The sequence below is a fragment of the Hyperolius riggenbachi genome, chromosome 4 (assembly GCF_040937935.1).
Source record: "Hyperolius riggenbachi isolate aHypRig1 chromosome 4, aHypRig1.pri, whole genome shotgun sequence".
NCBI lineage: Eukaryota > Metazoa > Chordata > Amphibia > Anura > Hyperoliidae > Hyperolius > Hyperolius riggenbachi.
The window spans coordinates 57,879,520-57,892,577 of record NC_090649.1 but is presented as its reverse complement, the minus strand read 5'-3'; the positions used below and the strand labels follow the sequence as shown (position 1 = coordinate 57,892,577).

At 46.8% G+C, this 13,058-nt stretch overlaps 1 protein-coding gene across 10 annotated transcripts in view; it reads right to left on the bottom strand.

Annotated features, from left to right (window-relative positions):
* Window positions 1–13,058, bottom strand: part of EFR3B (EFR3 homolog B) — a 417,050-nt gene that overhangs the window by 80,225 nt on the left and 323,767 nt on the right. For all 10 annotated transcript variants that reach the window (XM_068280081.1, XM_068280088.1, XM_068280080.1 and 7 more), the window contains one exon: window positions 3,910–4,031. In XM_068280081.1, the coding sequence (XP_068136182.1) occupies window positions 3,910–4,031 (122 nt within the window). The remainder of the gene's footprint in view (window positions 1–3,909; window positions 4,032–13,058) is intronic.

Here is a 13,058-nt window from a genome sequence, read left to right as displayed (position 1 = left end):
ACAAATAAAAAAAAATTGCATACAAAACGCATATGCGTTTTCCATTAGCGAACGGCAAAAGCATTAAAATGCATGCAAAATGCATGTGAAACGCATCTGCATAAAAAAAAGCAAGCGCAAAACGCACCAAAAACGCTATAGCAAATCGCAAACGCTTTTTCACGCTATGTCATATGTGAACTCAGCCTGAAGCAGTGGTAAAATTGCTGTGTAGAGATTTACCAGTACTAACACCAGGTGAGTAATGCAATGAATGTTACCGGGGTAACGTGCATGCCGCTAAGGCAACACGCAGCAAACCGTGCATAAGCCCACGTAACAGGGTAACATGCACTACTCCTCTGGCATTAGCACCAGTAAATTGGCAATTGTACCGCTGCTTTGTGCATTAGGCCCGATATAGGCTGCAGGAAAGTAACTCTTGGCAAGCCTGACAGAACCCTTCTCATAGGATTCTCATCAGATGCATGGGATGTAGAGTCAGCTGTCACAGAGACTGCTCTGCTCTCTCCCAGCTTCTGACAGGCAGACCCGAAGGGAAGATTTGGATGCTCATTTTACTTCTGACATGCACAGTTAAGTGGTTCTTGCGGAATATCATGTTTTATTCAACATATTTTAGAAACCTTTTTTTAGACATCTTGATCCTTGTGTGACAGATACAACATGGCTAGGAAGACAGATATGTGCCATTACATGTGAGAGGGAATGTGGAACCAAATAAAGCAGTGAGAAACTGTATATAGAAAGCAATGCACCAAAACTATGTCTTTGATGCTGCTGTGCCTGTGCCGCGCTTGCACCGCTGCCGAGCTGTGCCGGTAGTGCTGCATCTGTACCGCTGTTGTGCTGCCTCTATACTGCTGCTGTATCGCCTCTGTATGGCTGCTATGCTGCGTCTGTACTGCTGCTATGCTGCCTCTGTACCGCTGCTATGCTGCGTCTGTACCGCTGCTATGCTGCGTCTGTACCGCTGCTATGCTGCCTCTGTACCGCTGCTGTGGTACCGCTGCTATGCTGCATCTGTACTGCTGCTGTGCTGCCTCTGTACTGCTGCTGTGCTGCCTCTGTACCGCTACTGTGCTGCCTCTGTACCGCTGCTGTGCTGCTTCTGTACCGCTGCTGTGCTGCCTCTGTACTGCTGCTTCTGTACCGCTGCTGTGCTGCGTCTGTACCGCTGCTGTACTGCGTCTGTACCGCTGCTGTGCTGCGTCTGTACCGATGCTGTGCTGCCTCGGTACCACTGCTGTGCTGCCTCAGTACCGCTGCTGTGCTGCCTCTGTACCGATGCTGTGCTGTCTCTGTACCACTGCTTTGCTGCCTCTGTACCGCTGCTGTGCTGCCTCTGTAATGCTGCTGTGCTGCCTCTGTACCGTTGCTGTGCTGCCTCTGTACCGCTGCTGTGCTGCCTCTGTTATGCTGCGGTGCTGCCTCTGTACTGCTGATGTGCTGCGCCTGTACCGCTGTTGTGCTGCCTCTGTAACGCTGCTATGCTGCGTCTGTACCGCTGCTATGCTGCCTCTGTACCGCTGCTGTGGTACCGCTGCTGTGCTGCGTCTGTACTGCTGCTGTGCTGCCTCTGTACCGCTGCTGTGCTGCCTCTGTACCGCTGCTGTTCTGCCTCTGTACCGCTGCTGTGCTGCCTCTGTACCGATGCTGTGCTGCTTCTGTAACGATGCTGTGCTGCCTCTGTACCACTGCTGTGCTGCCTCTGTACCGATGGTGTGCTGCCTCTGTAACGCTGCTGTGCTGCCTCTGTACCGCTGCTGTGCTGCCTCTGTACAGCTGCTGTGCTGCCTTTGTACCGCTGCTGTGCTGCCTCTTTACCGCTGCTGTGTTGCCTCTGTACCGCTGCGGTGCTGCGTCTGTACCGCTGCGGTGCTGCCTCTGTACCGCTGCTTTGCTGCCTCTGTACCGCTGCTGTGCTGCCTCTGTACCGCTGCTGTGCTGCCTCTGTACCGCTGCTGTGCTGCCTTTGTACCGCTGCTGTGCTGCCTCTTTACCGCTGCTTTGCTGCCTCTGTACCCCTGCTGTGCTGCCTCTGTACCGATGCTGTGCTGCTTCTGTAACGCTGCTGTGCTGCCTCTGTACCGCTGCTGTGCTGCCTTTGTACCGCTGCTGTGCTGCCTCTTTACCGCTGCTTTGCTGCCTCTGTACCCCTGCTGTGCTGCCTCTGTACCGATGCTGTGCTGCTTCTGTAACGCTGCTGTGCTGCCTCTGTACCGCTGCTGTGCTGCCTCTGTACCGCTGCGGTGCTGCCTCTGTACCGCTGCGGTGCTGCCTCTGTACCGCTGCTTTGCTGCCTCTGTACCGCTGCTTTGCTGCCTCTGTACCGCTGCTGTGCTGCCTCTGTACCGATGCTGTGCTGCTTCTGTAACGCTGCTGTGCTGCCTCTGTACCGCTGCTGTGCTGCCTCTGTACCGCTGCGGTGCTGCCTCTGTACCGCTGCTTTGCTGCCTCTGTACCGCTGCTTTGCTGCCTCTGTACCGCTGCTGTGCTGCCTCTGTACCGCTGCTGTGCTGCCTCTGTACCGCTGCTGTGCTGCCTCTGTACCGCTGCTGTGCTGCCTCTGTACCGCTGCTGTGCTGCCTCTGTACCGCTGCTGTGCTGCCTCTGTAACGCTGCTGTGCTGCCTCTGTAACGCTGCTGTGCTGCCTCTGTACCGCTGCTTTGCTGCCTCTGTACCGCTGCTTTGCTGCCTCTGTACCGCTGCTGTGCTGCCTCTGTAACGCTGCTGTGCTGCCTCTGTAACGCTGCTGTGCTGCCTCTGTACCGCTGCTGTGCTGCCTCTGTAACGCTGCTGTGCTGCCTCTGTACCGCTGCTGTGCTGCCTCTGTACCGCTGCTGTGCTGCCTCTGTAACGCTGCTGTGCTGCCTCTGTACCGCTGCTGTGCTGCCTCTGTAACGCTGCTGTGCTGCCTCTGTAACGCTGCTGTGCTGCCTCTGTACCGCTGCTGTGCTGCCTCTGTAACGCTGCTGTGCTGCCTCTGTACCGCTGTTGTGCTGCCTCTGTACCGCTGCTGTGCTGCCTCTGTAACGCTGCTGTGCTGCCTCTGTACCGCTGCTGTGCTGCCTCTGTAACGCTGCTGTGCTGCCTCTGTACTGCTGTTGTGCTGTGTAACGCTGCTGCACTGCCTCTGTACCACTGTGTACCGTAGCTGCACTGCTTCTGTACCACTGCTGTGCCTGTACTGCTGTTGCGCCTGTACCGCTGCTGTGCTGCGTCTGTACCACTGCGGTGCTGCCTCTGTACTGTTGTAGTGCTGCACCTGTACCGCTGCTGTACTGTGTAATTTTTAAAGCATATGGAGAGTCTTCAAAGTTATTTCCACATCTACTTCCCTATCCTCTATGCATGATGCATATTACCAGCTTTGAATGAAGTCAAAAACACCTTTGTTTACCTCAAAATACTGGTCATGCAACTTGTGGACAGATGTTCTAAATTAGTGCACCGTATACATGTTATTGGAGTTTCAAAAAGACAGAATGATGGCCCCTACTCTCCTTAGGACTTGTGCTGTGTGGTATAATACCCTCCCCCAGCTGATATGTCAGTGTACCTGTGTGGGTGTTGCTGGGTCGATTGGGAAAGTTTAGCGCAAGTTTTGCTATCTTCACAAGGGGGTTTTATAGACACAATCAGATGCATGCAGAGTGTAATTCCAAAGTGTGATCCTAACCTGCTGATTCACTAACTGTGGAAGTAATAGCAAGGTTTGGAAACAATAGCACCCCACAGTGTACCGCAGTTTTCAGAGAAAAACACAGGAGGATCCATAGAAAACAATTATATTTCATATCAGGCTGATATCCGCCTGGCCACTGGCTCTCTGTGATTGCGGTCACACAGTAATATCTACTCTACCACATAGCTGCAGAAATAACATGACTGCGCGGTCCCCTTACTTAGTCCTGATCTCGATGTCTTCGTAGCTGGAATGGCACATCTCACTGAAGCGGGACACAAAGAAGTCGTAGCTGCGATGGTAGGAGGGCGTGTCCTCTTCAATATTGGCAAACTTCACAAACTAGAAAAAAAAATGAGACGACTTATAGTAATGGATAACCCAATGAGTTTATTTCATTAGCTTGAAGAGGAACTGTAACCAAGGACTGAACTTCATCCCAATCAGTAGTTGATACCCCCTTTCCCAGGATAAATCTTTACCCTTTCTCGAATAGATCATGAGGGGGCTCTATATGGCTGATAGTGTGGCAATATTGTCCCACAGTGTGATGTTATGACCACGGACCTGACAGTTTCCTGTCTGTGAACCTTGTTGCATTGTGGGAAATAACAGCTGTTTCCAACTGCCAAGCAAGCAATAGCTCCCTCTGTGCATAGAACTCTGAGGGCCCTTTTCCACTAGCAATCGCAATCACAAATCACAAACGCCAGTGATTGCGATTGCGATTTTTCATTAATTCTGTTATGCGATTGCGATTTCATTTGCATTGCATTATCATTGTAAAAATCGCTCCAGCAAGCGATTGCGATTTGCGATTAGCGATTTCCAAATCGAATCACTGTAGTGGAAAATACTTCTCGTGATTTCTATGATAAAGTGACAACCCTAGCGATTTAAAAATCACTAGCGATTTGCGATTTTGCGATTCAGCAATCGCAATCGCTCTAGTGGAAAAGGGCCCTCAGTAATGAACACTTTGTACAGATCCCCCGACAAGGTAAATATGTCACCACATATTTCAGAATGTAAATCAGAGAAAGGAAAGATTTTACAATGGGCAGACAGGGACTAAATAAAAAATAATAATAAATGATCTATAAATGAAAATTGTGAAAAATAAGCAATTGTATTCATGATGTTATTTTCACTACAGTTCCTATTTTAAGTGAACCTCCAGACTAAAAATCTACTCAGCAGCACTGGAAAGGCTTGGTGTTTCTTTAACAGTTTCACAGCATCAGAACTTTGTTTTTCTTACCCAAGCCTCATTTTTAGCTGCACAGAAGAAAACTGCCCGGGCATTTTTGCCCTGATGCTGTGCAAAGCATGATGGGATTTCTGATGTTGTTCTCGTTCTGCTGTTTTGGTGCAATTTTTTTTTTTTGAGATTTGAAGCCTAGTGCGCGCAGCTGGGAGGGGTGATCAGGACACAGGACAGTTGGAACTGTGTCTCATGCTCCCTGTCACCTCCTTTCAACCAAAAAGATGGCTGCCCCCATGAAAAAGATGGCTGCTGCCATGAAATCACAAACATTTGCCTGTTCTTTTAAAACAGGATGGGTAAGAGATGATATTACCTATCTATTTTAAACACTTAGCAACCCTTGCCACGCTTATCTACGCCCCTTTAAAATTCACCTGGGGCACAGGGGCGTAGATAGGCATCTCCTGTTTGTTTACCGCTGTGAGCGTTCGCGTGCGCGATCGCGTGCACGCGGATGCGCAGTCGCGTGCACGCGGATGTGCGGTCGCGTTCAGCACCCGCTGGTCAGCCAATCAAAGTGCTTACAAGTTTGAATGAGCACTGCCAAAGCCAATAACAGTGCTCATTCATTCAGAATGTGTGTAAACATTGAATCAGTCACTATGCTGTTACAGTTACTGAGATCACTCGTAAGAGGATCTCAGATAACTAATACAGCATTAGTGAGTGATCAGCATCAGTGAGGTTTTTTTTTAAATAAATTATACCCCCATTAAGCCCATTAACCCTTGCCTCCCTGAAATGTTAAAATTAGTGTGGTTTTTAGGGGCAAAACCCTGTGGTAGAGAAGTGGTTAACAAATAACAAATGTACAGTATGTTTGTTTAGGCTGAATATCGCCTTTAAAATTGATTAGAGATACAACACTATTTTATGCCGTTCATAACCTCCACAGCCGAGGACCATCAGTGAAGAAATGCTTGGCCAACTGAACCCGGGGGTCAAATATAGAGGCACAGAAATGATATAGATGGTGACTTGTTACCCCGTCATGCGAATGCCCGGTGATGCATCATGTTGTGGGAGCGGCCATGTTAGGTAGGGCAGTGTAATATGTCACTGCAGACATGCAGGGGGGGGGATGATAGCTCCCACCACAACAAGCCCCTCCCCCACTTTACATAAGCTTCACCTCTCACTTATGAAGCTTCACCCTTCATCCGAACAAACCTTCACCCCTCTCCCCATCAATAACTGGTGACTCCCCCCCCCCCCTTTTTTTACTCCTCCCATTATTAGGGGGGGGGGGATAATTTTCCCTCTGATTCCCCTTCCCTGCCCAGCAGCAGCAAGTTCCCTCTCTTCCTCCCCCTTCAGGAGAAAACAGTGACCTCTCTTTCCTTTTTCAAATGCTGCAATAGCAGGAGGTTGTCAGTGAGGAGGCAGAGTGAACTGGAGGCCACATTTCTCCCATAAGGCAGTTCAGTGCCTTGGCCCTCCTTCCTACAGGGGGCGTGGCTTAACCTCATTTTCAGCTAGTAACAGGCAGGGGCTTAGACAATTAACCCTTTAAATGTCAATTACAGTACTAAAATGTTGTTGTTTTTTACACCTTTTGACAGATTTTATATCCTGACTGTAGCTTATTTAAAGGGGAACTGAAGAGAGAGGTATATGGAGGCTGTCATGTTTATTTCCTTTTAGAGAATACCAGTTGCCTGGCAGCCCTGCTGATCCTCTGCCTCTAATACTATTAGCCATAGCCCCTGAACAAGCATGCAGCAGATCAGGTGTTTCAGTGGTTCAGACTTATAAGTCTGATCTGACAAGACTAGCTGCATGCTTGTTTCTGGTTTTAATCAGATACTACTGCAGAGAATTAGACCAGCAGGGCCGCCAGGTAACTGGTATTGATTAAAAGGAAATAAACATGACAGCCTCCATATACCTCTCTCTTCAGTTCCCCTTTAAGACAGGCAAATCACAAAAGCCTATAGGTATACCAACAGATGGAGTGAATTAGAAGTGTACTAGGAAAACTTTAATTTTGGATAATGTTATGTAAAATTATGCACTTAGGATTGGACCAATCAAAATCATTAGCTGCTGCATTTGAATGACATCATTCTAAGTTGCATACATTTGCATGAAATGAACATATTTGCTTCAGCTTGAAATTATTAGCATGTAATACCATCCTTATTATGCCGCACTGTGCAGGTTCCCATTCTGTCGCACTGCTTGATGGTGAAAGTAGTGATGTGTCTTAAAAGTGTCCCCGAGATGATATGGGTCATGGGGGTTGATTTGCATAACAGTGGTAAAATTACTGTGCACACACATAGCGCACAGCAATATTACCCTTACTAATTCCAGTGAGTACTGCGAGTTATGCTATTAGTGTGACTTGCAGTACTCGAGTAACGTGTCCGTTACTACGGTAGTGCATGTAACTAACCATTATTTATGCATGTTACCGTAGTAGCGGTCGCGCTCCTCGAGTATTGCAGGTCTAGCTAATAGCTTAATTTGCTGTACTTACTAGCGTAAGTAAGGGTAATATTGTCTTGCGTTGTGTGTGTAATGTAATGTTACCGATGTAGTGTGAATCAATCCCATGAAAAGATAAACATGTGTATGTACAGTGCCAAACATATTATTAATAACAAAGCCTTTTATATTGTTTACTGCCTATTTAATGCATCAAAGAATTAACGTTCAGAATGGTTTCTCTCTTGGACCCTTGCTGGATAATAGCATAACCCTCACTGATAAGATATTACAGCCACAAAAAACTTCTCACAGTAGAGGATAGATGTGAAAGGTCAATAGTTCATGTATTTTAGCTCTGGGACACTTTATAGGCTGCCATTGAGCAGAGACAATAAAAGATTAAATCTACTTTGTAAATGTTTAAACATAAAATAAAACCATAGGATACATTTTAAAAAGTAATTTTTAGGCGTAAGTAAAATAGATACAATTGTTTTTCTCATGTTTTTTCAAAACAATGGATAATCGAATTGAATCAAATCGAATCCCGATCGGACATGTCAGATTTAATCGGATCGTAAATAGAATCGTAATTGAATTGCACAAACAATCGTATCGTGTAAATGGGACTTAAGGTGCCAGGGCATCTGTGCCTATAGGCTCCTGTGAGGTAAATCCGGGCCTGGGTGTTGGACATTCGAGGTGAACCGAAGCCTCCTGGTAAGATTCTTGCATGTTTATCCACTGCAATGTACATCCTGCTAAGGGATGCTAGAATAGGACTGTGGGCTACACAGGACGTCTCATGACAATAAGAGACAGACCCGCCAACAGTGACCTGAAATTTCCTTTTTTTGTGTGTGTGTTAGAAGGTCAAGCATTGGTTATGAGCATGCTCAGGAAATAGCTCTGTGTTTCCCTCCATATATTGTTGCCACAGGACGTTTTAAAGGAAGATATTATGTTTGGTCTTTTATTCACTTTTTTTTGCTAACATTATATTACCGGTAGCTGAAATCTAGTAAAATATTCTGTGTACAATAGTATCGTATCCTTTCACCTTCTTCACGTAACATACCTTTTAGCTAAAAATTCCTGAAGCTGAGATCATTACTAAGCTCTAAGACTGAGGCTGATTTCACACTGTATATTGGCGTTACCGCCAAAAACAGGCCTTCAGGGAACACTACATTAGTACAAGGTGTTCCCTGTCTGGCATTCGGCCAAGCAGGAAGTGATGTGCGCTTGCAGTCACTTCCTGCTTCAGGTATGCGGAAGCGTATCGCAAAAATACGTCGCCATAGACTGACATGAGTTCCGACCCGATGCAGATTGCCACAGGTCGCTGTGGGTCCCGCATAGTAACATAGTTCTGCTCTAGCATTAAATCCATCTTTGCACCGTGGGGCTTAACACCTCAAGTTAATGGTAAATGTGCAACCTTGGAAAGGCTGTTGACATTTGGGAACTGTTCCTGTTAACCAAATTACTGGTGTATGTACCAAAATAGATGGGGTACCACTATGGTAGCCCAACACACATTAATCTGTATTATGTATTTTATGTTGTGGATCCAACTATGGGTGTTTACACCCCATGGTGCCTTCTCCTCACCTCTATATCTCTCGACCTTTCATATGCTCTCCCTGGTGCACACATGTCAAACTACGGCCCGCGGGCCAAATGTGGCCCTCAGAGCCATTAAATTTGGCCCCCAAGTCGTTTCACAACTTTGCATTATGTTTCGCCCACTCTAGACCACCAGGGAAGCTATATTGGAGGTGAAGCCCTAGAACACCAGGGAAGCTATTTGGGGTGGATAGGGGGAAAGCACTAAACACTAGGGAACCATATAGGGGAGGGAGGGAGGACCACTAGACACCAGGGAACTGTATAGGGGAGGGAGGAAGACCACTAGACAGCAGCAAACTGTATAGGGGTTGGAGAGGAGCCATTAGACACCAGGGAACTTTATAAGGGAGGAAGGTGGCTAGTAGACATTGAGGTTGGCCCGCGACTAGGTTCCAGCGTTCAATTTCAACTCACTTTGTATTTGAGTTGACACCCCTGCCCTAGTGAGAGCAAACTGCTTGGTATCACTTCCTTAAACAGAAACTCCGACCAAGAATTGAACTTTATCCCAATCAGTAGCTGATACCCCCTTTTACATGAGAAATGTATTCCTTTTCACAAACAGACCATCAGGGGGCGCTGTATGAATGATATTGTGGTGAAACCACTCCCACAAGAAGCTCTGAGTACCGAGGTACTTCTGGCAGTTTCCTGTCTGTGAACCTTGCTGCATTGTGGGAAATAGCTGTTTACAGCTGTTTCCAACTGCCAAAAAAAACATGCAGCAGCTACATCACCTGCCAGCAGTAAAAATGTCACCATGTAATAAATGTCAGAATGTAAATCAGGGATTTAAAAGATTTTACACTGACTAAATCATGTATGCATAATTATTGTAAAAATGAAGCACTTTTTTATTACATTATTTTCACTGGAGTTCCTCTTTAAGGTGGTCAAGGCAGTGAAAATCTCCTTATTGTACTTCTTTTGCATTGTTGAAAACTATGCAGAAAGTTGTGCTTTTTCAAAATGCACACTGTAAAACGCACATATATGCATTTTTCCATGCGGTCCATAGACTTTCATTAGCAATAGCAACAAAAACACTACTGGTTTCTGGAAAGCTAGCGTTTCTGCCTAGTGTGTTCCTAGGGAGGGAGAGGGGAAACCCTAGACCACCATGGATGCTACATTGGGGAGGGGGACCACTAACACCACCAGGGAAGCTATATTGGTGTGGGAGAGGGGACCACTGGACACCAGGGAACTGTACAGGGGGGCGAGCACTGCCTGCAAAATAAAGGTGTGGCTAAAAGTGTGGCAAGGGTGGCTCTTAGCATCCCTTTCTGCCGCCTCCAAAAGTTGGGAGGTATGCTATCACCAGATCAAACTGATCACATGGTTTATCCAAGCGTTCAGATACACACGAGCGACTCTGCCAGTCAGGATCATATTTTGTCTTACCCGGCAATGCTCTGGAGTGTTGTGACAACGCAGCTGCCACTGAGATGATGTGATAATTACATCGATATGGCAGCATTTTACTGCATAACAAAAGGAGCCTTGCAGAGCTGGTGTCTGTCACACTGCTGTCACTGCGTGGGGGATACAAAGTGCTGTATTCTGTTACTAAATACCAGTGACACACAGACACACATACACTGATGAGAGCAAATACCCACTTTACTTGCATCCCCTGTTTTTATAGTCAGGCTGACACATGGGAGAATCAGAGTGCATTTTCTGAAATTGGTACAACAGGAGGAAATGGCAGCGCTTCCGTATGCAGAATGCACCCGAGTTAACCAGCTGGATTGATGTACACAGCCCAAAACACAGGCAGATTACACAACTTGCATTCATTGCAACAAATGGTGGAAGTTAGTTTCCAAAAAGAGTTTGCACGCAGATTGTTCACTACTAGACTCTTCCACCACGATGAGGGGTCGCCACGGAAGAGACCTAACCACTAATTCATGATTAAAACAGTGTAAACCTGGGGCTGCTAGCCATAAATGGTCTACACATTTTCTAAAGAACAGCAATAAATTGGCAGTGCTCCTTATCATGCTGCAACTGAAATGAAACCAACAGTCTCTGGGGGGGGGGGGGGGGGGGGGGGCGTTGCACACCTCTGTTGGTTTTATTTCAGTTGCAGCCTGATTAGGAGTACTGCATAAATTTTTTTACTATTTTTGGGAATTTGCCACACATCTAACACAAGACAGCGGCATCGCATTTGACTTGTGTTGTTGTGCGATTTATTTTTCTGCAGAGAAAATAACACCTGTATGCTTTTTTTCAGAACAGGAATCCATGTAATGTAAGTTAATGGAAATGCAGAAACATTGCATTTGTTATGCGAAAATCAAACCTGTTTTTGAAGTTAGTTAAATACATGTAATTAACTACATTGATGTGCACTGAAAAATCGCATTCCAGAAAAATCACATAAAAACACAATTGAAACAAACGAAGAATCGCATCTGAAAAAGCACAGAATCACAAATATGAAAAAAAAGTGCCTGAAAATCGTGGGGATAAGTGTGAAGGCGATCTTTGGAAGGGAAGAGCTAATTGGCCAGAAACATGTGCACAGTGCTTGCCTGCATTATAGTTTCTTGTGTGTAGCTATTAGTCTGATGCTACAGTCCTCACCAGGGAGAAGCCAATCCGCTAATATTCACCACTGCTCACTTGCCCCCTTCAGTGGGAAGCTCAGCCACGAACATGAAGAAGGTCCTAGGCTGGCAGTGGAGAGGTTGTGGCGGATGACACCCAAATCTATCTCTCAGCCCCTGACCTGTCCTCACTACTATCCAGAGTCCCAGACTGTCTACGTGCCGTTTCTGCATTCATGTCCTCCCACTTCCTCAAATTCTTAACCATCTCAATCTACGCCCCCACTAATTGCAACCATAATTGTAGACAACACCCCAATAACCTCGACCTCTAAGGCCCGCTGCTTGGGGGTTATACTTGACTCAGAGCTCTCCTTTAAACCCCACATTGCCTCATTAACCACCGCCTGCTATTTTTCCAGCTCAAAAATATATTCCTTATCCGTCCCTTCCTCACACAAGAGGCCACCAAAATGCTTGTACATGCCTTAATCATCTCCCGCCTAGACTACTGCAACACTCTGCTCTGTGGTCTACCAAAAAACAAGCTGGCACCTCTCCAATGCCTTCTAAATTCAGCTGCCCGCCACATTCACCTTTCCACACACTCCTCTGATGCAGCCCCACTGTGCCGTTCCCTCCACTGGCTACCCATTACCCAGATGATACAGTTCAATCTTCTGACTAACATACAAAGCCCTTCACGAGTTGTCCCCTCCATACATCTCCTCACTAATCTCTAGATCAGCAGTTGGCTGATGGTGTAATGGTTAAGGGCTCTGCCTCTGACACAGGAGACCAGGGTTCGAATCTCGGCTCTGCCTGTTCAGTAAGCCAGCACTAATTCAGTAGGAGACCTTTGGCAAGTCTCCCTTACACTGCTACTGCCAATAGAGCGCGCCCTAGTGGCTGCTGCTCTGCTCTGGCGCTTTGAGTCCGCAAGGAGAAAAGCGCAATATAAATGTTATTTGTCTTGTCTTGTCTTGTCTAGATATTGTCCCTTCTGCAACCTTCGCTCCTCCCAAGAAATTCTCCTGGCCTCTAACCTGATCAACTCCTCTCATGCTCGCATCCAGGACTTTACACAAGCTTTACCCCTCATCTGGAATTCTCTTCCACAGCCTGTACATCATGCTCCAAACCTGGACATTTTCAAACACACTCTTAGGGCCCTTTTCCACTAGCAGTCGCTAGCGTTCACGCTGAACGCTAGCGACTGCTGAATTGCAAAGGTAAAAAATTACCGGATATTTCCCGACGTTTGCAGCCGCGATTTTGCTATGCTATGCACTGCATAGCAAAATCGCGGCAAATATCGCTCCGCGCCGCGATCGCGTTTCAGGCAAAAACGAATCGTGGTAGTGGAAACATCCTACCGCGATTCCTATGTTATTTAGCAAACCCTAGCGATTGTAAAATTGCTAGCGGTTTGCGGTTTTGCGATTCCGCTAGCGCAAACGCGCTAGTGGAAAAGGG